Here is a 24,134-nt window from a genome sequence, read left to right as displayed (position 1 = left end):
TTGTCCTCTGGAAACCGGTGGGTAAGGGCAGCTTGCCCTTTGAAAAATTATGCCCATATGTGTGTAAGGAAACATTAGCTGGTTTCATTTTGCATGAAATGCAAATCCTGCTCAGGAGAGGGATCAGTATAGAAAACCTCCAAAACCTCCATCTGCAGCAAGGTTGTGCTGGCAACCCACAGACTGGCCAGTTTTCTTGCCAAACACAACATTTCTTGGCAGATTTGCTTTCTTAGAGACAGCTATGTATCAGTCCTTGCTGATGCATCAGTAGACATAGCTCACTGTAGTGTGCACACAGATCAGACAGCAACATGGGAAGTGCAAATTCAGGGCTTTCAGGAAGCAAAGCTCAGAAGGACTCAATTCCAGAAACCTGCCAGCTTGACATTTGGAGGTAGGAGGGGGAGTTCAGGAGAAAACAAACAAAAGCAAAAGCCCCCAAAACCTAAAACAAGAACCAAACATGAAAACATTCAGAACCTCAAACCTAAATGTGATGTCCAGCTTTGGTTTGTTTCTTTTCCATTTGAACATAAAGAGAGTAATTTCTGTAAGTGTGACCTGTGGGATTTCCCCTTTTAAATGGGTATCACAATTTTTTTTGATGGAAATCCTCAGGCTGTTGGGACAGGGGCGTCTTTGACTTGGATCTGCCTTTCTTCAGAGGCCACAGCCACTATCTGTGAGGCTCAGGTGAAGCTGTCTGACACTGCAGCTCCTCCACCAATGTATCTTGTCTTCCACTTAGGGCAACGACTGAGGGGAGGCCTGAGATCTAAACGTGCCCATGAAAATCTGCCAGGAGAGACAAAGCAATGCCATAGAACAGGTGCTGTGTTTGGCTTCTTCAGCAGATGTGCTCACCTTCCTCTTTTTCTTGGCTACACTGGTGAGCCAAGTGTCCTCTTACTCTGTATTTTTCAAATGGCAGAGGACAAGCTGTGAGTAAAACATCTTATAGCTACTGTCTGCATATGAAAGCTTGCACTTTGTGCTGCTGCTTTTTACCCTATTTCCCCTATTCCTGTCCTCGATGCCATCAGTTCTTCTCTTCCTGTAGCCTGAGAAATCTTTGCAGTGACTTAGCCCTTCAAATCTGACCAAATCTGATTACAGCTTGTTTTCCTGCTGGGTAAACAGGACCACCCCTTTGAGGAGCATCATTAATAACCCCTTTCTACCCAGCTCGCTTCCCTTGAGGCACAACCTCCTGACATCCTTTCTTTAGGTAAATCCTTACAATGCTCACATTAATCCCCTGGTTCTCCAGCTTAATGGCTTTGCCTGTAGCACTCTAAGTGCTGCCTTACTGAAGTCCACTGTCTACATAGTCAATTATCTTATCAAAATAAACCTACTAAGATAGCTGGGCCTCAGATAGCCTTGGTAAACTCATTTTGCACTTGATCTCATTTCCCATTTACTGAGGTCAAGCTGGTTGGTTGCTTGGGGATCCCAGCTTATACAGCTCTCCAGCCTTAGTTTCTTAATGGTAGCAATGACCTTTGCTACTGGTAGAAAGTCTCACCACTTGAGTGTGTTTTCACATGCCAGTTCCTGAACGGGGCAATTATGTTGCCCCTCATTTCCCTTTACCACCACCCACACCCTTTTCAGCAAGGAGTGCAAGCAGCTCTTCTGCTTTGCTTCCTCCTGCAGCTCTTCTGGTTTGCCTCCTCCTGGCCACAGCCCAAGGCTCGCAGGGGTTCCTCGTTGCCAGCCTGGTTTATGGCTGGACACAGCAATGTCAGTCCAAGCGTGGCCTCGCAGGTTTCACTATCACAGCCAAAACAGCTCAAGCCACGCGTGAGCAGGTCACATCAAAGCGGCTGGCATGTCAGGGATACTCAGCAGAAGGAAATGAGAAGGCTCTGGGGACTGAGGACAGGATAAGCAACATTTCACTTTCCAAGTGCAGTGCAAGCAGGTGACTGAAGAGCATGAACAGCGTGCACAAAGATCTCACACTCCTCTGCCTCTTGCAGCTCCCCAGCTACTCCAGAGTGGCGGCTGCACTGACAGACTGGAGACCAACACATTTCCCACACCCAGCAAATGCCTGTGCTGACACAAAGCCCGAGCCCTGGGCTCATGCTCTTGTCACATCCATGTCAAACAAGGAGCAGTCCTGTGCTCCTGCTGCTGTGGGGCTGGGGGAGACACAGGGATGGGGTCTTTGATACAGGATGAAAGCACAAGTGTGATTTTCTCTCTGCTCCAAGCAGAAGTGAGTGCTTGGAGGCACTGCAGAGCCACTGTCATTGGAGAGGTACGGATCACGGCAACTCTAAACCTACAAGAAGGGCAGCACCCTTATTCCTGTGCTTCTCTCTGTCTCTTGGAGTTATTTTATTAACTTTCAACAACAGGAGGTCTGACACCACATCAAATATGTTTAGTTTTTCCCCCCAAACCGGATTCTCTTACACCGTCTGCCAGCTTTGTGCAGCCACATACCTGGTAGATCAGTGGCCACGTCCTCCTAGACCTCAAGTGCTGTCTCAGCTTTAAGAGCAAGAGGTTTCACAGTGTCCTGGTTTGAAAAGGAAGTGAGTTTTTTGGGATGCTGTGGTCAAACCAATAGGTGCTCAGATTTGAATATTGGCACCTGGTGTGGCCACTGAGGACATGGATACGCCTCTGAGACACAAGAGGTTTCAACTGTGTTTCCTGGGGAAGCCTATGGTACAACTGAGAATTGATTACCTGAAGGGTGGTGATGGATTGAGAGTTGGTGATCTGAGGGGTGGTAACTGAATTGAGAATCCAAGGTTTTGTCCTACTGTGATGTATTGGAAGTTTGGTGGGGGGGAGGAGGAATGTTTTGGGAAGGTTTTCATTCCGAGTTCTGTGTGTGTTTCTTTTTAAGTATAGTTGTAGTTTAATAAAGTTGGGTTTTTTTGTTTTTTTTTTTTTTTCTTTATTCCTAAGTTGGAGCCTGCTTTGCTCTATTCCTGGTCACATCTCAGAGCAGACACTAGGGAAAATGTATTTTCATGGGGGCACTGGCATTGTGCCAGTATCAAACCATGACACACAGTGAGCAGCTTCCTTTGCCTAGTGATTGCTGTCAGGAGCTTGCCTGCCCTTTCTGCTGGAGCAGGCTCATCCTGGGAACACACCAGGGGACTGACCACAGCACTAGTGTCTTTGGTGACCCCTCTAAAGCCTTCATTGCCCTGCAAGTTTGGGTACGTGCACAGGGCGAGGGTTAAGCTGGAAGAGCAGATGCCACTGCCAATGTGATGCAATCCAGTGGTGACATTGTTTTGATGCATGGAAAAGTCTTCCTGGAAGGAGGAGCAATCCTTACAGGAAGACTTTTCCATGCATCAAAACAATGTCACCACTGAATTGCATCACACAAAGCATGTAAACAGAGAATGGAAACATAGGCAGATATTTTTAAGCCCTGTCAGACCAATGGATGAAACAGAGCATTCAGTGATGTTGCTCACATGTTCCTCTTCCGTCACAAACCAGCACTTCCCAATTCTCTGAAATTCAATTCATGAAGAAACAAATGCAGAAGTAACTTTTCAAATGTTGAGCTTTTTGGTGTTCCTAAGCCCTTTCTCATGAATTCTCATGCCCTTTTGTTCTTCTGGTACATGTTCAAAAGCAGGAGTCATTCCCAAGAATAGCAATATTACAGAGGAAGCTGGTGAAGAAATAGCCACAAGAGAAAGACAAGAAAGAAGGTCCTGGTCACAACCCAGCATCAAAGAAATCCCTGTGGTGGAATATAACCACCCAGTAAAGTAACTCAAAGCCACCACAGGGCTTTTCCTAACCTATCATACCTACAATTTCGCCTACTCTCAGTTTAAGTCATTCAAGCTGAGGAAAGTCATCCTTCAGCCTGCCAGGTCCTGGTACTATAAGCTCTCCCCAATAAGCTAATAGGAATTTCTGAGTATCATTCCCATCCACCTGCTTTCCTAAATTTCAACTACTGCCTCCAACTCTCCCTCCCTCAAGCTTAGCTCTTGTGCCCGTACACAACCCATGATTTCCTCAGACACCTTGCAACACACTTGCAACTTGCTGGCAGAAGAAAGAGAAGCCCTTACTTATCAACCTCGCTCCTTTCTCATCCTTATTTTTACACTACTTCTATCCTTGCAAAACCAGGAGCCTCAGCAGAGCTTTGTCTGGGATTGGGGGGGTTTTCTGTCCCAGAAGACCTGAGCTCCTTCTCCTACAGCTGTTCTTCATTTTCCTCGCACCTGGCACAGCCTTTCTACACTGTGGGCTGCACTCATCATGTTGCCCAGACTGTCTCTTTTCCCACAGAAAGGAGAAACCTGCTCTCAAAGCGGAAAGCACATCTAACACTTCAAACATCACTGCTTGCACAATGCAGGAGGAGCATCACTGTTTCAAAACCCACAGCATGATGAAATCTTCACCCCTCCCATTGCTAAGCACCACATTCCATTAGGATTTATTTTCATTGGCAAGTGCCAAGGATCTCCAAGTTTAGCCTGCTGGTGCTGTAGGGTGAGTTGAGAGTGGTTGAAAGGCAGGATCGATGGGTGCCTCTGCTTGCATGACCCACTTCTGATGGGCTCTCCCTCCACCCTGGTACTCTCTGAAAGGATAGGGACTCAAGGCCAGCAGCTCCTGCAAAGAAAGCACCTGAAGGGACAACAACACCGACCCTCAGACTCTGCCACCATGCAAGTGGGGAACACACAATCCAAAAAGAAAACGTCACTTGATTCACAGCAAGGAGTAACCAGCCTGTCAGCCCTGGAGCTTCAGATCCACCACTGGAACCAGGTATCAGTTCCACAAGAGCTTCACTGATGTTCCCAGGCTCAAAAGCAGGTTTTGGAGTGTACTAGGGAGGTCCCTGCCCACACTCTTCCCTTTACCAACATGTCAGTTATGAACCTGATGAAGGGCAGTAAAGATGAGTTTGCAGTTCCATTTTATAGATGTGGACAAGGGAAAGGTGATCACACTCCAGGAGATGTTCCCTGTGTCCCTGACCTTCCTGGCTGCCCCAAGCTGGCATTGCAGTGCCTCTCTCTGTGGTAAGGAAATTACCCTGCTTATCTTCTGCCCTTCAGAATTATAGTTATTTGAAACAGTCAGACTCTGTTGTATTTTTTACATTTTTGTTTTAAAATCTGTGTTAAAGACAGCTTTTGAAAGAATCACAAGGAGTGCAGTAGGTGCCACAAAGAGGAGAACACACCAATTTTCCACCATTTCCCTTTTTGCCCTGGAGAGTGAGTCGGGCCCACTCTTCACAGTTGGTAGCAGATAAACCTGCAAAGAACAAGGCTGATATTTCTACAGTAACTCTGTTTTCTCAGCAGGAAACCAAAGTCCAGTATTCCCTGTAACCCAGCTGCCCAGAGGCACCTCTGGTCCTGCAAGGGCATCCTGCAAGGGTGAGTGCTTCCCTTGCACAGGCAGGCAGGGAGGGTCAGGCACTGCTGCCCCACCAGGACTCTGCCCAGGCTCACTGCAGAGATCCAGACCTCACGTGGCACTTGCTGCCCCTGCTTGGAATGCCCCTGCTGCAGAGCATTGCTATTTACTGGCCACTGTCAGGGGACTGAGAACTGGGGTAAGCCCAGAAATATTCCCCACTCAAAAACAAAAAGGAAAAAAAAAAAAAAAGGTCTGCTGTTGTTACAGAGAAAAAGGTGCTATTAAAAGAATGAGAGACTGGTAAGAGTTTGGCACCGGTCCAAAATGAACATATTTTTAGGGCCCAAAAAGATTCTGTGGAAAGTCTGGGCAAGCAAAGAGAAGATGAATAGGGGAGGTGAAAAATGCGAATTCCAGATGTGCCTTTGCAGTCCCATTTTGGGGACAGCTGTAGGATCTAGAACAGGAACACTGATGTGTTTAAGTGCACCATGCATTTTTAATGTTCAACTTTTTTCCTAACTCCTGGCCTGAAGGGCTCTTGTAGTTCTGAGGAAATGTCCTACAGGGTCTCAACCAGTTTGTAGCTCCTGTGCTGCAGTGCTACCCTTCACAGCCCCCTCGAACAGGAGCCCTCAACCCTTAGCTCATCTAGAAAGGCACGTTTTTTTAGTCAGAAAGAATTACCCTTTTTTTCCAGATGAATGTGACGGAAAATTCTAAATCTAAATGAGTGCTAACCACAGTGTCCAACACATGGCAGGGGCAGGTCAGCAAGATGCTCCAACATGGTATTTTCCAGAAGGCATATCCTGGCCACTGGTGCACAGAAGCCTAAATTTTCATTAATAAAAGATAAAACAAAGCCCCCAGAATGGTGCAACATGGTGAGTCTAACTCTTTGCAGTGCTCAGCATCAGAAGGCCATCTTTGCAAAGGGGGAGAGTCGTGCCCAGCTCCCCACAGCACAGTCTGATGCTTCCCTGCAACATCTTGGAGATGGAGGTGCTCCCTGATGGAGAATGCTCTCCTCACCGCTTGGGGACATCCCATGGGACTCACACACAGAGATCCCTTTGGGATCAGTGCATCCCTTTGAGCTGAAGACTGCTGCTCTGCCCACGTTAGGTTTGCAGGCTCCTGCTGATGGTTCCTGCTGCTGAATCATTATCCTCCATCTGTCTGTGAGGAGCCCTCAACACTTTCCTCTGACATCTCTTGGATGTCACTTAACTGCACTGCACATCATGTTTTCATTTTTTAGGAAGCTGAGAATTCAGGAAGCTGGAAGCAATTATGAAAACCAAACATCTCAGTGCCGCAGGCAATTTTTTGCCAATGTAGAGATGTTGTCCCATCTTCCTTCTCTGTTTGAGGAGTTCTGTGACCTTCCTCTCCACTCTTCTGTCCTTGAGGCTGGAGCAGAAGCCATTCCTCACTGGCAGCCATTCCACAAGACAAAAACACGAGGGGTTTTCCCTCTCACAGGCCCAAACCTTAGGAGCGAAAAACCCCGCTTTGCTTTTGAGCACTGCACCAACCTGGGTAAATTCAGAGCTGTTCTAGAGAAAACAAAATGAACCAGAGAAACAAAAAAGGTCATCAGGTACTGCTGGCAGTGTTGGAACATTGGCAGCTTTTTTTCCCACTTCCTTTTCTGTTACTATTTCTTCTGCTAGATGCTTCTCAAACTCTGCATTTGCAGCAGGGCACAGAGGAGGAGTAGATGTAGGAATGAACGTGGCATGATGAAGCATTGAGACCACTGGGGCTGATGTTCCCATGCAGACCTGTGCTCCCAGCTACCTGAATTCCCCCAGGGCCCCTCCAAGCCCCCTCCACTCTGACTTGCCCCCAAATTCCCCAGGGACTCTGCTCTGACCCAGCACTACATTTGTGATTGCCCTGAAATCCCCCAGGGCTGCAGCTCAAAAACTACCGCCGTTTTCTCCCATAGGCACCAAGGGGGAAATTTTTGTTTTCCCTCCATGTGAGAGGTGCTGGTACCTTCTGGAGTGAACAAGGAGACCTGGTGTGGAAGGGATTGTCAGCTGGTAAAAAAGTTCAGCTTCTACAAAGTGCAATTCCAGCCATGCTCAGTCCTGTTTCTTGCTCCTGTGTTGAACTCCTATCCTTTCCTCACCCACTGACCAGACTCCTTCAGCTGCCTAACCACTACCAAAAATAAAAACAAAGGATAAAACAAGGCAGTGGGATCACAAGGTGCCTCAGGACACTATTAAAGCAGCACTGCTAGACAAAGATCACCCTGGTTTGGGAGGGGTTGGAGTCACCAGGGAGCCATGCTGGGGTTGTGGGGAGAGCATTGCCCCCAAATACTGAAGGAGGTTGTCTAGAGAAGAAGAGGCTCAGGGCTGACCTCACTGGTCTCTACTACCTCTTCTACAGTCTCTTCCACCATGCCTACAGAAAATGGCCTTAATCTGGGACAAGGGAGATTCAAACTATGTATTATAAAGGGTTTTTCACTGTTAGGATGGTTAGGCAATGGAATAGATTTCTCAGGGTGGTGGTGGAGTCACCATCCCTGGCAATGTTCAAGAGGTGTCTGGATGATGGTTTTGTGCTTAAGGGGTTAAAGTGTTGTGCTGGGTGGATGGCTGGACCTGGTGATCTTGAAGGTCTGACGAGTCTGTTGGACCCTGACGAGTCTGTTGGAAATGATGCAACATAAAAAACTTTTTATGTAACTTTAGGTTTGTTCGCCTCTGCCCAGGGGGAGGGGAATTGAAGTTTCTCTTTAAAAGATTCTGTTCAAAGAGGCTGGGTGAGGTCTGATGAGTTTAATGTCTACAGATTGGGAGTTGCCAGAAAACACACAGGAGGAAAATGAACATTAACAAATATTACACAGGGTGGGGTCAGAAGAGATCGATAAGAGAACCAAAGAATGAGGATTTAACCAGCATCAAAGAGCTCAATAACCAACAGGAGATTGAATACTAAGAACTGTGTAATTTAGTACCAATGAACATGAATGTCTTTGGAGTTATTTTTATGCATACATAGCTGAAAAGTCTAGTAAAGAACCTCGTATGGTGGAATGATTTTCATTGCACAACCCGGACACATGTGGATGATAATTTCTACTGCACATCCTGGCAGAATAAAGTAATGCTGTGATTTTGTAACACTGAAAAGATGTTGTCAGAGAGTTCCTGTTTTCCCCTGCAGTTTCAGCAGCAATTCTGTGGTTCTGTAGGGGTTGGCACAGGGGCAGAGACTCCTGGCAAAGGCTGGAGGCTCTGCTCAGGCTGCAGCAAGGAGGGGAAACACAATCCAAAGGTGGAGAAAGCCCTCCCAAAACCTGTCCCCAGCGCAGATACAGAGGGGGATCTAGCCAGTATCAGGAACGGGCTGCTCAGCCAGGAACGGGGAGTGACTGCTCGTCCACGGGAAATGCTATCTGCGCTTTTTTAAAAAAAGAAACAGTTCATTTCACTGCCCCTGTTTCACTTTCGAGTCCGAGGGCTCAGCCCGGCTCCCCTGAGGGCGGCCCCAAAAATGAAAGCCAGCCAGGCCCTCCGCCTGCGCCGAACCGAGTCCGGGTCCGGCGGGGCTGCCGAGGAGAGCCCGGGGGGCTGCGGCGGAGAGCCCGGCCTGGCTGCCGAGGAGCGTCCTGGGGGCTGGCAGGGAGGGTCCGGCGGGGCTGCCGAGGAGGAGCCGGGCCCGGTGACACTGCCCCGGGAGGCCGCGGAGGGACTGGCCGAGCGGAGCGGCCCGGGCCGCGTTAAACAGGCCGCGCCCAGAGCTGCGGAGTCCGAACCGCGCCCCATGGAGCGGGGCGGGTTGCCGTGGAGTCTGCTGGGAGCGGTGGGCATGCTGGCCGGGCTGGCGGCGATCGGCGCGCTCGCTGTGTGAGTAGCCGCGGGTCGGGAGCGGCCCGGGGCCCGGCTGAGGCGGGGCCGCCGGCTTTCGCCGCTTCTGCTTCTCAGCAGAGAAAAGGAGAAGCGAGGCCTGAGCTGCGGGAGGGTTTCTGGGGGAGGGGGTGGTTGGTATTTCATGGCTGAAGTACCTGCGGGGTGGGGGCGATGCCTGTGCGAGCAGCCGCTGTTGTAGCCTGCCCGAGGAGCAGGGACAGGTGTCACTGCCATGGCCTGGCCCTGCCGAAGCTGAGCGGGTCAGCCAAACCTTACCCCTTAATTTTGTACCCCTGCGGATCAGCCTCGCCTTACCCCAGGGCACAAAAGCTCCTGGAGATGATGTGAGCTTGCTCATGCACTCAGAAAGGTGGAGAACGTGGCTGTCGTCACGTATCCTGCAGTCTTGCCCTTGGTTTTTGGCCTTTGAGCTGGGTAGGGTATGCAGCTTTATCCTGCCAGCATCCCAGCAGGACATCTCCAGGTGCCCCTGGCCCAGGGCTGGGCTGCCCAGGAGCTGCCACACACCCACCCATGGTATGGGTATGCACGGGGTCCATGTGCTGTGAAGAAATACATCCTCTGAGTGAGAGTCGTGTGGCAGGCATGGTATCCAGCCTGCTGGAGCTTAGCAAGACAAGCCCATACTGAACTGGGAAAGATTTAATTCTCATTCTCCTCTTTTTTTCTTTCTCATAGTGTCTTCTACAGTGGAGTAGCTGTGGGACAAAAAATGTGTCCTAAGGGGGTGGAAAACTATGTAGCATCCATGGTGCTGAGTGCAGTTGGTGACACGGTGGCATATTACAACGGGAGATGGGAGTTCCAGAAGAGTGGCCCAGTCATCCACAAGGAGCTGGCAGACATGGGGGGGCTGGCCAACATCAGCCTCCAGGGCTGGATAGTCAGCGATGACACCGTGATGCACTTGGCCACGGCCGAGGCCTTGGTAGCAGCCGGGAAAAACCCAACGTTACCACATCTCTACACTCTGCTTGCAAGGAACTACAAGGAGTGCATGAATGACATGAAGGGCAGAGCTCCAGGTAACCCCTCCATCCTGCTGTCTGGGTAGAGCTCTGCTGTTGCTCCTGTCTCTCCTGCAGCTTGGTGCTGGGGCTGGCCCCGGCTCTGCTTTTGGCTGTTTACTGTATTTCACATAAAGGAAAAGTGTTCCACACTCAGTAGTACCTGTTTCAGGATGAGCTAAAGAGAACAGAATAAGGCAAGCTGAAGTGCTTTGGGCTTCTCTGAACAAGATGAAAAAGATGCTGTTTCGTTCACATTTACAAAACATTCTTATGTTTGAGGCCTAGCCTCAGCTCGGGAAGGGTGATAGCTTTTGAACTTGGGATTCCTACATTCAGTGGCTAAAAAATTCACATTCAGTTACTGTAATGCACAGCCTGAGATGCACCCCACAGAATACAGAACTTCTCATCATAAACACAACAAATTACATATAAAATATATTAAAGGCATAAAGATCATTGCTTGGAATAATTACACTTATTAAACCCAAAGTCTGCTTGGATTACATTTACATTGGAGCTGCTTAGGCTGGGCCTCTAATTTGACCAGCACAGGAGGCATGGAGTATCCAGGAAACACTCAAATTCAGCAGTCCTGTGCAAAGTTTATACATTGAAATAGTATGTATGCTTAGATGTGCTTATTTGGAGTGGCCAGAGTATGTCAAGAGTGTTCTGTCTTGACATTAAACATGGGAAAGGCCAAATCTTGCCACTGAGCATAGTGTATGAGAGCTGTGCATTTCCAAATGCATAAACCAGGTTGGAAACCTGAACAGGAATTTATTCTGCTTACCTTTCCACAGTGGGCTCCTGTCCTTGTGTAAAGAACCAAATTATCAGTCTTCTTTTAACACCCATATTCCCAGTTGTTGAAGTGGCCTAATTAATAAAATATTTAGGAAGGGGTAATGATGCTTGTCAGGACAGCTGAAGGTGGCAGATCAAACTTCCAAGAGATTCATGGCAGTTTTGATGAAGCAGCATAGTTTAGTTCCCCAAGCCAAGATGGACTAACCACAGCTGCCAGTGAGACAGCACCTGGAAGGATTTAAGATGAAAAGGAGAAGAACCTAAAATTTAAATATTAGTAAATAATATCTAAGGATAATAGGACACCTACTGCATTCCTTCTGTGACTGAACTGAGCTGCAATATGCCCAAAAGAAGTTCCTTTTCCTGGAAGTGATAAATTTGAAAGCAAACTTGCTATGGACATTAAGAGGAGTGACAAGGTCAGGTCAGATAATCTAGGTAAAAAAAGAAATACACATTGTTTAGTGGGTCCAAAGACAATTAAAAATTTTGCAATCAGAATTGCTCCTGCTGCAGGTATGAAAGGCATTCAGCTCTTGAGAGTTTAAATCCTGACCCTTAGCAGTTTAATTCCCACCAAAGGGAATACCTATCCATACCCTGAAAAGCTGGCTGGCTTCTCCATGGCATATTGGTAAGTCCTAATGATAAAAGCTGCATGCCAATAACTTCTTTTGGCAGTTCAGAATAAATGGATTTTAACTGAGAACATAAGCCAGGGTGGTGCTCTTCTGGCCTAGTACTGACCAGGGAATTGCAGCCCTGAAGGCTGAGAATGGAAAGTTGCTGTTGGAACTTTTGCCCAACACAGACGAGGTTTCCTTAGAACAGTGGGGGAAAGTCACATTGATGGCTCACATGAGGCAGTCCAGACCTGAAAACCCAAAGCTGCAGTGACAAAGGGATTCCCACAACGTTCTGAGTCACAGGACAGCCACAGCAGGGTCCCTCAGAGACACAGCCCCAGGAGAGAACTCTGGGGGTAGTAATTCAACGACAAGGTAATCCCTACACCCACTATTGCTATTTGTGATGTGCCACAAACTCATTGTTCCTTGCAGATGACAAAGCCAGTGAATTAAGCAACCCAAGCACAGACATACTTCTTTTTTTCATGGTACAACTAAAGCACTTCTTCAGGAAACCTTCTGCTTCAAAATGGGTCTTAGTGCTCTCCCTTTGGAATTATTTACCACTGTGTGGTTTGTTTAACAAACCTTTTTTATGTGTACTGATAAATCCCAAACAACTGTTACCTGAAGAGTCTTGGTCCTATCCCAAAAATTGAGTCTAGCTGTTCTTGAAACTTTTTCAGCTTGCCCTAATTCACATGCCACTTTTTCCTTGTATTTCTTCTTTCTTTAGACTAGTACCGTGCTTAGGTTACTTTTAATTTCCTGTTGTTAGTGCAAAGGATTCCTAACCTGGACGTAAAGGATTTCCAAAACAAATTGCTAATTCAAAAACTCCCTACAGCAGTTTTTTAAAAATCAATTTATAAAAAAAAGACCTAATGTGATTCCATCTTAGTCTTCCTAAATTGGCTTTCCAATGTTTTAATATTTTAACTGTTTAAAAGTGTGAGGGATACTACTTGTAATACTTCCTAAATTGTAAATCATAGCTGTCATACACTGGTTTGGTATACACATTATCATACACTGGTTTACACAATTTTTTCCACTTGCAAGTTATCAGTAGTCATTTCCTAAAATAATATGCACAGGCATAAAGCTGCAAGCAAATTGTATTGCAAAACAACAAGTCTTTCTTTCCATTTAAAGCCTTGTCATCTTCCCTTTTATTTTAGCTACAATTAGTGCAAGAACAATCTCACTTTTTATCAAGGACTGAGGTGTGTGGTCTCAGCCTGCCCAGACAGGTCTTGAAGAAATGATTTTCTCAAAGTTTCAGCAAGAGTAATCTTGGCTTTTGTCATGCAGATTTTGATTTTAAGCTTCCTTAGTCCCTGTGCTCTCTCCCTTCCCCCTTGCTTTCCTGGAAGAAGTTCTCTTTTACCAGAACATACAAACAGAGTAGTTGGAACAGCTTTTTAAAAACGTGGCTTTGTTTGACAGGTTCATTTTAATGTCCTGTTACAGGTCACTGGGTACAATGCTTGGTATGGTGAGATTTTTAGAAAAATGCCTCAATTTTCTGTTAGTCATCATGAAGTTGGAAATTATGCTGCTATCCCTCTTAACAATTTTGATACACACTAGCCAGCACTGAATTAGTAAACTACATGAAATTTAGAGGCCTGGACACGTTCCCACACTGAGACATCCTAAAAGCAAACTCCCAGACACTTCAGCTAGAGGCTGGTTGTGACTGGTTCCAGTATAGCTAAAGATACTTAGCCCAGCATGTGACATTATTCCTGACAGTGGCGAGCTCTTAGTTATTTTTAGCATATGTCCAGAAGGCAGTCTTAAAGCTGTGCATGGATTTGGAGACACTTCAGTTACAAGGGGGCTGTAAATGCAGGTAAAACAGGCTGCCATAAACCAAACCCTACTGCCAAACATGTACATGGAATTGCAGAAGCCAAGAGCCCTGCAGGGGACTCTGCAGTGCCTGGCTGTGATGAGCAAGGTCACAGATCATGGTGACTGAGTTGCACCAAAGTGAGGTGAATTTGCTTGACCAGGCTTCTTCCTTGCTACTCTGTTCTATTTAGTTTGACTTCCAGAGTAACAGAGCACCTGCAAGTTCATCAGCTACCTGTCCCAGTGAGGGAACCAAGTGTAGGAGCAACAGTCTAACTTTGGGGGTGTGGTAACAGCCAGCTGCTGCTGTTACTCTGTGAGTCTGAGAGAGGACTCAGCACACTGGGGGTTAGTCTGCTGAGTCCACCTTTGTCATTGTCCAGCACATTAAAACTGAAATGCAGCTGCTCAAAACCTGCCTCGATTTACCTTCCTGCTGGAAAAGAAGTATTTACAATTGGGCCAGAAGAGAAGACTAGGAGAAAAAAAAAGCAAGGTAGAAGAGAATCAAAGATAATTCAATGTTCCAAACCTGTTTCTTCTTTACACACAAGCATTTGGGCTTAGTTCTCAAAACATTTCACTGTCTTGGCTGGGCTCTGAAATCAGGGTGTGTTTTCTTTGTCCTATGAATGTGTTGGACTAACAAGTGTTAGTCTGAAGCAGCAGCACTGGAAGAAGCAGAGTAATTTCTTTAAAAAGTAAATAAAAATATGAAGGAGATGGAGGTGGGCTTGCCTCATTTCTTATAGTCTTTCTGTAGTTACCCTTTAGTGGCAGTGTTTGGAGATGAACTAGTGAGCTGGACAAAGCTTTGGTCTCACCTAGTACAGCTGCTCCTCAGCTTATGAAAGAGGAGTACAGTAGAGCCAGTCATGCAGACCGTGTTGAGGTGATACAGGTGCTGCACTCAAGGCTTTCTGACGAACCTAAACTGCAGCAAGGGAGAGCTGGAAAACATCTTCTACCAGTACATTTTCTATTAGTGAGGCAAATGAGGAGCTTGTGGGGTCTCTGCCTTTAGCAGTCCTGTGAAAAAGCAGTTACCTAGACTGGCCTTGTGTCACAGATCATACAAACCTTTCTGTTTACAGAGAGAAATATCTAGGTATATGTGTATATATCTATTAGTAGATATGTTTTTTTGGATAACACAAAATGTAAATATAAACCATGTCAGTAAATGAGCAATGAAGTGTTTCCTAACCCCTAGACCTTTTAATTTTCATAAACAAAAATTATCAGGTCTGCTGGGGAGGACGCAGGTTGCTCCAGTAGTTTAAGGCAGGATATGTATGTGAGCAGATGACTTATGGTTTTAAAAGGAAGCTCAAATCCCTTACACACAGCGATTCTTTCTTCCCCACTGCCCTGCCTGTCTTCCTCCTGTTCCCAGGCTACCTCCTGCTGATGTTTCTGTTTCTCCCTTCCCTTGGGCTCTGTGGCTCGGGTCTCCAGGTGCCATGTCTGTGGAAAGCACCATGAAGCTGGCTCCGGGGCGGCCCAACGGCTGGCGGATCCCGTTCAGCCCACGGGCAGGGGGCTGCGGGGCCGCCATGCGCGCCATGTGCATCGGGCTGCGCTTCTACCGGCCCGCCCAGCTGGACACCCTGATCCAAGTCAGCATCGAGAGCGGCCGCATGACCCACCACCACCCCACCGGCTACCTGGGGGCCCTGGCCTCAGCTCTCTTCACAGCTTGTGCGGTGAACAGCGTGCCCCCCGTGGCCTGGGGGAAGAGGCTCATGGAGGTGCTGCCACAGGCAAAAGCCTACGTGCAGGAATCTGGCTTCTATGTGAAGGAGAACATGGAGCAATGGTGAGCTGCATGCCCTGCACTGACATTTCTTAAAGCCCTTGTACCACAGGGTACAAGGCTCTCTGCTCTTACTTAGGTTTCAGTAATCACATTAAGGCAAACTCCTAGGGCAGCACACACCTGCTATAGGATCAAATCAATTCACAGTACCTTCGGGGAAAAAAAAAAGGCAGGTTGTGTTTGGGTCAGGTGCTTGTGACCATTTTTTGGATCCAGTATGAAGTAGGTGAGACTTGTCATCTCATGCAACTGTGATCTTATGAAAGATGGCAAGCAGGGCTGGGGAACAGCATCAAGCTTAGGGCTGAGCTCAGTTTGAAAGTTATAACCAAATCTGCATATTCACTGCACCTCTGTGTGCAGGGGCACACACAGAGGTAGAGCTGCTCTGAATTTGGGAGGATGACTCAGTTCTCACTCTGAGCCTTTGAATCCTGCAGGTGCTGGGCTGCCTTCTCCCGTGTGACTGGAGGGAGGGGAAATCTAACTCACTGAAACTTGTTCTTGTGCCTCTTACCGTAAATCATGCCCCTAGTTTTGACAATCGGGGGCCGCCTGCCATTTTGCTGAGCCCTCACTCCGGGCTCTTGACGTGGCGCGTTTTCCGCTGGCGCCCGCGTGGTGCTCAGCTGCGTGCTGCTGCCCTGGGACAACTTACAGCCGCTCCATCCCATCCTGTTTGGCAGGTATTACTTCGAAGAGAAGTGGAAAAAATACCTGGAGGAGAGAGGCATCTCGGACGGGGTCTCATCGCCCAAATTCCCGGCCAAGTACGGCGTGGAAGAGAGAGACTCGTTCTACACCTCGCTCAGCTACAGCGGCTGGGGGGGCAGCAGCGGGCATGACGCGCCCATGATCGCCTACGACGCCCTGCTGGGCGCGGGGGACTCGTGGACAGAGCTGGCTCACCGCGCCTTCTTCCACGGCGGGGACAGCGACTCCACAGCTGCCATCGCCGCCAGCTGGTGGGGCGTCATCCACGCCTTCAAGGGCGTTCCCCCCAACCTCTACGCCCACCTGGAGTACAAGGACCGCCTGGAGAAGGTGGCCAAGGACTTGTCCAGCATACTCTAGGCAGGAGATGGCAAAGCAACCCACTGGCACACTTACCTGTGCTCTCTCGCTTGGTTTGCAAAGCCGCTGGATTAAATCTTGAGAATGTAAGCCAGAGCCAGGCCTGCCTTTTCTCTGTGTGCTGGCTTCAGTGGGGAGGCCACATCGGTGCCAGTTTGGGGCTGGTGGTTTGATGGGAACACACAGTGGTAACCCAAGACATCCCTCCTGCACTGCAGCTTGGCTGCACATCGTCTGGTCCTCAAGAGGAGCGGGAGCACCCACAGCTGCCCTGCTGGTCCTACTGCAGCAGCAGGACAGGCAGCAAACCCCACTCAAACCCCCCAAACCAGCATCCTCACCCTACAAGGGGAGCAGGGAGCACAAGCAGCCCATTGTGTCTGGGGACAACAGAGCTTTCTTATAAAATTATTTTTGCAGAGGATGTTTTTTGTTTCAAATAAAGTTGGAAAAAAACCCCAAACCCAACCTTAAAGCTGTGTGAGCAGTGCATTTTACCTAATTCTACACCACTCCTGCAATACAGGTAGGATATGAATATGTGAATATGGGAGAATTTAAGACTCCTGACCAAATCCTTACTTAAGGCAAAAGTGGGTAAGGAGAATTAAACAGGTTGCATTGTACATCAGCTTCTGTAGTGAACTATATTCTGCTTTCATCAAGGGTACTAAAAGTAATTTGCTTAACATTTGCTATGAGCAATTCTATTAAAATAAGGTTTTTCTTGAAATCCAGACTATCACACAGCAAAGTACTTTTACTGTTTCCAGAACAATTTCAAAACCAGTGTGTTCAATAAAAAGTCCTGACAGGCCTCTGTTAAATGTCTATTCTATTATGGCATAGGTTGAGGGTTGGATGGGGTATGAAATCAGAGGTGCCTGGTGTCTGCAAGCTCCAGCTGCAAGAGAGAGGGGATGTGCTACCAGTGGTAGGGAGAGAAGTTATTGCATCAAGGAGTAAGGGCAGAGGGAGAGGCTTCCCAGGAGGAGGGCCTCAGCACACCTTTAAGCTGTGAGTGCACATAAAGGCATAATAAAAGCCCAGATCTGACAAAAACCAGCAGCAATAGGATTCACAATTTCAACACAGTTTACTACAGCTCTCGGGTGTGTTGTATAAAACATGTTTTAGTGCAACATAGTACAAAGTTTTTGTTGGGGTTTTTTTTCACTTTTTTCTTTTTTTAAAAATCCCAAACATTTTTCCACATCATGCATGGATAGGGTCTCTTTCTTCTTGTGTTCGTTACAGAAAGTTACTGCAGAGAGAGTGCTTTGAAAAGCTTTGTGTTAAAACATTACAGGAAGAGGCTGCCTTAAAAAAACGGAGAGAAGTTTGAGACTAGGCAACACACTGCCAGAGCAATGGAGAAATGTCACCAGCAAGGTACATTCAGGGACCACTGTGGGAGCCACTTGCCAGGAAAGGCTGGGCTCTGTGGCAGGCCTCCAGGAGAGCCCTGCTCTGGGGCAGACAGGCTGGCGAGGAGGAGCGTGGCTCAGGCGCAGAGCAGAGCTCTCCCAGGGAAGAACGGCTCCCGCCGACTTCATTCTCTCTCCTTCCTTAAAGCTGAAGCGAGTCGTGGTTCCTGCCCGGGAGCAGTACATACAGGAGACAGAACAGTTAGGAAACAATACCCACTGGCTAGCAGCTGCAGCTGTTGGCACCTCAATTCTTCATTTCCATTCACTTCTCCTCCCACTCCTCTCTTTGCAGATGTCTTAGCCAGAAAGGGAAGACAAGTGTGCGGGTGTGCGATACATACAGATATAGGAATGTGATTGTATGCATATGCTGGAGCCAGGAAGCAGTTACTTCTCCAGGAGGCAGACTTCACAGAGGGCGAGTGAAACTGGGGCTTCCCAGCAGAAGAAGAAACCAGTGCTGTTCTGGTGGAGGTGCAGAGGTGGCCAACTTCAAACACCTTAGCACGGGACGATCTGCAGCCACGTGGGTCCTCTCCCAGACAGGAGCGAGGCTTCACGGTGCAGATCTCCTACTTGAAGCTCCACCACCTCTGAAACGTCAAGGCATCAGGGTCTAACTGACTTAGTGCTACAGAGCATCTGCTGAGGTCCCCTCTGCTCCCAAAGAGCAGTCCGACCCTCCGGAGAGGACAACGGCTGTGGGTATGGCACCTCTCACACGTGAGGCAGGGGGGGTCTTGTGGCTGCACACGTCCGCCCCCGCTTGGCTTCAGCCATGCTGCAAAAAAAGAAATGGCCGGATTTGCCAGGAAGACATCAAGGAAGACAACAAAAGGCCATTTTTGGCAAACATTTTCTTCCGCCAGACGGAACGCTTACGGGGGAGGAGGCGGTTCCTCCACAGGACAGGGCAGGGGTTCTTGGCATTAGGGGTGCAGGAGGTCAGGTGCCCCACGTGGCGAGAGCCCCGGTTTGGTTCACAAGAGCCATATCTTTCACAGAAAGAACAGCATTTCCTGCCACGGCGACTCTTACAAGGCAGGTGACGTTGCCAGGAGGGGGAGCTTATAGAGAAATGGATTCTCTTCCTAAAGTCTCAGAAACAAATGGCAGATGGACATACACGCAGGGGGAAGATTTGTCTTGGCCAAGGGGACAGGGAAATCCCCAGGGTGCTGATGGGCTGCAGGCCCCTTGCTTTGTCCAGGCTCACACTGGGGAGCAGTGCAGCCACAGGAACACTCGTGACACATGGTGGTTAACTGCACGTCCCCACTACGTGGCATGTTTGCTACTGGGCTCCTTGGCTGAACCATCCAGGGACTGTGAACCTGACCCGTGGAGCTTCTCCTTTCCTCCTTCCTAGAGTCTTTACTTTGGTCATGTTGAAGCCTTCAGAGACTGGATTAAGCCTCCCATTGCCAAATGACTGGGGCCCAGAGGAGATCTGCCTCATCAGAGATGGCAGCATGGACACCAGGGAGGAGCACGACTCTGGTGAGACCCTACAAGGACCCTCTTTGCTACAACACAGTCAGGGCTTTCAGGTGTCCTTCCTTTCCCCCCTTCAGTTCCGTGAGACAAACTAAACTGCTTTTGTCCTGACCGCAAGCACGCTCAATATTCAGTCTCTCCAAGACCTGGGAACACTCCCAAAAAGTGAATTGCTCCCTCCTGAGAAAACAAGTAAGGTGGAGGCAAGAAGATGCTGAAGCTACAGCCAGTCTTTGAAATGGACCTCTTGACAGACAGCCCAGTTAACCCCTCTGGGGACAGACCTGGCTTTGTCTGTTTTGGAAGAGAGAGGAGCTAGCTCAGTACTCCTTGGGAAAAGATCTTCTTCACTGTGGCACTGAGTCCGAGAAGGAAAAACAGTCTGGTTTGGAAAACATATATGTTTACTTCTGAAGAGATCATCCTAGGACCAAATATCCCCTGGGAACTCCACATTGTGTGGAGGGCAGGGAAAGTCTACAGTTCTTTGAATGACCAAAACATAAATGATAAAAAAGCAACAGCCCAAAAGACAGCAACTGATGTGAGTCAAATTAGTCCAAGAGGAACATCTGCTATGTACAGCAAGTGCCTCTGTCCACTGGGGTGAGGGTTCCCACAGGTGCTGGAGGAAGCCTTGGACCTTCCTGCTCCTGCTGGCTGGGCAGAGCTCAGCCACTGTGTCGGAGCACAGACACTGAAACAAATGAAACAAGAACAACAAACCCCACTGTGCTCCTCAGGGCTCCCGGTGTATCTCAGCTTCTCTCCCTCTGTGCATCCCTACAGGTGTCTCTGCCTCTCTAGTCCATGGTTCCCGGGTGGATGCTGAGGACTGGTGGCTCTAGGCAAGTGGGAGAGTAGTTGAGGTGAGGTTCTTTGATCCACAGCAAGGGAACCCCATTCTTGCCCTCCGAGTTCTTGCTGGAGTTCCGGCTCTTGAACCGCACCAGGAGGATGGTGATGATCAAGATGCCAAAGATGGGGAAGGGGTAGAAGAACACAAAGTAGAAGAGGGCGTCATTGGAGCAGATGACAGACTGCAGCGTGGAGCCTGGAAAGAGACACAGGGTGGTCACATTTCATGGTTTCTCTCTAATCAGAGCATGCAAACTTCCTCAGAAACACAGAAAACCAGATGCTCATTATTCTATGTCAAAGCAGGAGGTGGAGCTCTGGGAACAATAACAGCGTTAGAACAGAAGAAAGTTCTAAAAGGGCATGTTTCAGCTTTATCCCCCTTTAATAAGTGATAGAGTCCTCTGTTATTGTTATATTTTTTGGAATTTTTTTTTTTTAGGATTTTTTTTTGGAAGCTGAGAAGCTTCAGAAAAAAATGAAAATAATAATTATCTAACTATTTCCCCTGTATTTTACCACTTTAAAATGTAGCTAAAAATTGTTTATCCAACAAGCAGTTGTTTAATTAGTTTCATGTAAATTGTTTTAACTTAATGACCAATCACCATCCGACTGTGACAAAACTCTAAAAGCAATCACGAATTTTCAATGCCATTCTTTATAACCTTCTGAAGGTATTCTTTCTCTATTCTTTAATATAAGTTTAGTATAACATTCTTTAATAGAATAGAATAGAATAGAATAGAATAGAATAGAGTAGACTGGAATAATAAATTAACCTTCTAAAAACATAGAGTCAAATTCTCAATCCCTCCTTCGTCCTAAAAACCCCAAAAATACCACAGTCCTCCCTGGTGGAGATTTTATAGTATCTTATAAACCCTTGAGCTGACTGGAGAAGTACCAGCACCACAGACTTGCCCCCGTCCCACTCACTCCCTGGTCTTTTCATCTCGACTGAATGGAAGACGCAGGGGATGCTGGGGCCACGGCCCCAGACAGTCACCACCAGTTCTCACCTGCATCCTGCACGTGCACAGCCACCATCCCTGACTCCTCCTGGGCCAGCCGGTACCAGACGCCGTTGGGATCCGCCAGCCACTCCTCCACTCGGCACGAGTAGTTGCCCGTGTCGGCACTGCCGGCCTGCAGCACCGTCAGCCGGAAAAGCACCGCCGAGAGCCTCTGGAAGCGCAGGCGGCCCTCCCAGCGACCAGCCTCGGGGCTGAAGATGGCATCAGGGCCCACACTCAGCACTGCCTCCCTCTCTTCCTCCTCCTCCTCCTCCTCCCCCTGCTCTGTGTGGTCGCCTGCCTCCTTGGCCCGCAGGCTGTACCACGTCACTGCAAAGTGGGACTCGGGGCTGGAGCGGGACAGGATGCTGCAGTCCAGAGGGAAGGACTCCTTCTCCTGCACGGTGAGGTTGGCCGTGGCTGTGTCCACCTGCAAGGTGGGATCTGAGATGACAAGATGACAAAAATCAAGAGGTGAGTGCTGAGATATCATCAAAACCACCCTATCTCAACACAAGTTGTCATGACTCTGGTGCTGGGAACAATCCAAGCAAAAGCCAAATCCTGATGCAGCCTGCCAAGACCCACAGGGACCTCTGAGGCCAACCCTACAGGCACAGCATCCTCACCTCACCACGCACCATCTGGCACGGGGTCAAACAGGTGCTGGCTGCGAGCACCATCCCACCCCTGCCCACCCTCACCCCAGCTAAGGGAAACAAGGAGAAAGCTGCTGCAGCTCATCCAGACATGCTATGTGTCAGGATACCAAGGTCTGGTGCATGTGCTGAGGAGCCATGTGCTATTCCTCCCCAGCTACTGCTGAACACTGCACTTCCTGCTTTTAATTTCTTTGAGAGTGCTCAAAGGATTTGAAAATCATTATGACAGAAGAGAAGACCTTTTCCAGCAGCTTGGAAAGTCATTTAGCTAAGAGGTTCCTCCACAGATGTGGTCTCAACACTGATGCAGCAAGGATGCTCCAGAAGTATTCCTCATTTTCTTTTCCTCTAGTGCTTGCTGCAAGGCTAAAGAGATGTTTTTACCTAACAGAGACACAGTGGCCAGAACCCATGATGAGTTGATTAAAGGCTGACTTCAAGAGCAATTAACATTTGGTTTAGTCATCTTGCCAGGGAGCACATACTCCAGGGATCACAATCAGTCTGGATCTAAGCTCTCATTTAAAGATTAAAAAGCCCTTTCCAAAGTGGGAGCTGAGCAGGAAGGGCAAGTCGATAGCTCACCAAAGAGAGAGGCACTTTCTTCTCCGGTGAGGAGAGCTGGGCAAGCCCTCCCTTGTGCAGACCCTGGGTGTCTCTCAGGAGGGAGCTGCTGTCCCTCAGCTCTCATCAGCCACAGAGCTGCTGTGCCCAGTGGGCTTCTCATTACAGCACCTACCCAAACCTTTTTAAATGGTCCTGTGAGGAAAACCTCAATTAAGGCCAGAGCTCTTCAGGCCATAAGCAATATGAGTATTTGCAGTTCACACCTTCCCAAAGACTCCTGAGCAGAAACAGAAATGAGTTAAGTCATGAAATTTTGGGGACTATGAAGGTAAAAAGGAGGAAGGGGAAGAAATGGCTTATCAAAACTAACACAAAGCCTCCCTCACCTTTAGGAGTTAAACAGAGAGAGGAGAATTGATGTCTGAAGGTGCTGAGAGGTTTTTCTCCCCCTTGCTGATGATTATAGCCCTGACAGATGAGGCTGGAGATCCTCACTAATGAGACATGAGTCACAAGCACAGTTAGTCATTTTGTTAAGTACTGACTGCTATGAAACAAAACCAAACAACAACAAAGCACTTCTAGAAAAAAAAAATCTTCAATTAGTGAACTCCCAACTCCCTCTCTTCTTCCCACTCCTCATTCTTCTGCAATTCAAGAGGAGCCTCAGAGATTTTTCCTGCTGTTCATTATCCCCTCCATCAGGGCTGGCAATTATCACACTGGATGGAGAGCTGTACTGACAACCCAGCAGGCACAGGGATTGCCTGGGGAGGTCTCTCTGCTCAAGCCACTTTGGCCAGCAAAACTTCCCAAGCAAAGACGTGGCAGATAAGAGCTCTGCTGTCCCCTGCTCCTCCTCCACAGTACAAATCTCTGCCAGGAATGACCACTAAAATCTTTCCAGAACCTCATGCTTTTGCCAGCTCTGCTGCACAGTTACAAGGCTGATCTCTTGCTGGAATGGGCAGCCACGAAGCACTGCAGAACAGGCAGAGTGGTTGCTTTAGAAGCTGGAAAGTACTCAGTGAAGGAGGACTGTACTGTTGTCCTACAGCCTTTAAGAAAGACATTTAACCTTGAGTCATATGCCTCAAAAACTAGAGAATTTGTATTTTCCAAGGTAAAATGCCTTTGCATCTTATCTGTGGTTAAAACAGGCAAAACTTAGCAGAGTACTCTGGGAATCTGCTTTTAAGGGTTCAGGAGTCCATCAGTGGTGGTCAGTTTTAAGAACCACCTTTTGGGAGCACAGGAGCAGACAGCTCCACTGTGTCCTAAGTCAAGCAACGTTGGCTCAACAGCAACTCCATGTGGAGCTCAAGAGGAGAAAGAAATTGAATGATCTCTGGAAATGAGGCTCTGTAGGAAGATTACAGAGCTGTAGTTCACATATGCAGGGAGAGGAGACAAATGTCAAAGCTCAATTAGAGCTGAAATTGGTCAGTGTAGTATCAGCACTTTTTTAAAGCTGTTAATGGCAAGAAGATGTCTGAAGAAAATGTTGAACTGATACGTGATGAAGACAGTTACCTATTTAATAGGGATGAAGAAAAAGCAGAGGCATTCAATGCCTTGTTTTTGCCTTGGTCTTTAATAATAC

The 24,134-nt window shown here is 48.0% G+C and overlaps 2 protein-coding genes across 3 annotated transcripts in view; one reads left to right on the top strand and one right to left on the bottom strand.

Annotated features, from left to right (window-relative positions):
• The first annotated feature begins 8,713 nt into the window (after positions 1-8,713).
• Positions 8,714-16,980, top strand: ADPRH (ADP-ribosylarginine hydrolase). Its single transcript, XM_066571907.1, has 4 exons — positions 8,714-9,269; positions 9,972-10,318; positions 15,067-15,427; positions 16,114-16,980. Exons 1-4 carry the CDS (start codon positions 8,917-8,919, stop codon positions 16,499-16,501), a joined length of 1,449 nt encoding a protein of 482 aa, XP_066428004.1. The 5' UTR covers positions 8,714-8,916; the 3' UTR covers positions 16,502-16,980.
• A 598-nt stretch (positions 16,981-17,578) lies between these two features.
• IGSF3 (immunoglobulin superfamily member 3) overlaps positions 17,579-24,134 on the bottom strand; it is a 93,915-nt gene continuing 87,359 nt past the window's right edge. For both annotated transcript variants that reach the window (XM_066571904.1, XM_066571905.1), the window contains 2 exons: positions 21,309-21,746; positions 17,579-20,482 (listed from right to left, as the gene is read on the bottom strand). In XM_066571904.1, coding sequence (XP_066428001.1) covers positions 20,232-20,482; positions 21,309-21,746 — 689 coding nt within the window. In that variant the 3' untranslated portion in view covers positions 17,579-20,231. The remainder of the gene's footprint in view (positions 20,483-21,308; positions 21,747-24,134) is intronic.

This window comes from Molothrus aeneus, chromosome 2 (genome assembly GCF_037042795.1).
Source record: "Molothrus aeneus isolate 106 chromosome 2, BPBGC_Maene_1.0, whole genome shotgun sequence".
NCBI classification, from domain to species: domain Eukaryota; kingdom Metazoa; phylum Chordata; class Aves; order Passeriformes; family Icteridae; genus Molothrus; species Molothrus aeneus.
This window is presented reverse-complemented; position numbering and strand designations above follow the sequence as displayed.

Excerpts from the sequence above, each read along its gene's own strand:
- ADPRH (XM_066571907.1), top strand. The coding sequence starts at position 8,917 with ATGAAAGCCAGCCAGGCCCTCCGCCTGCGCCGAACCGAGTCCGGGTCC. Across the intron at positions 9,270-9,971 it reads GCGATCGGCGCGCTCGCTGT|TGTCTTCTACAGTGGAGTAG; the intron begins GTGAGTAGCCGC and ends TCTTTCTCATAG. Across the intron at positions 15,428-16,113 it reads AAGGAGAACATGGAGCAATG|GTATTACTTCGAAGAGAAGT; the intron begins GTGAGCTGCATG and ends CCTGTTTGGCAG.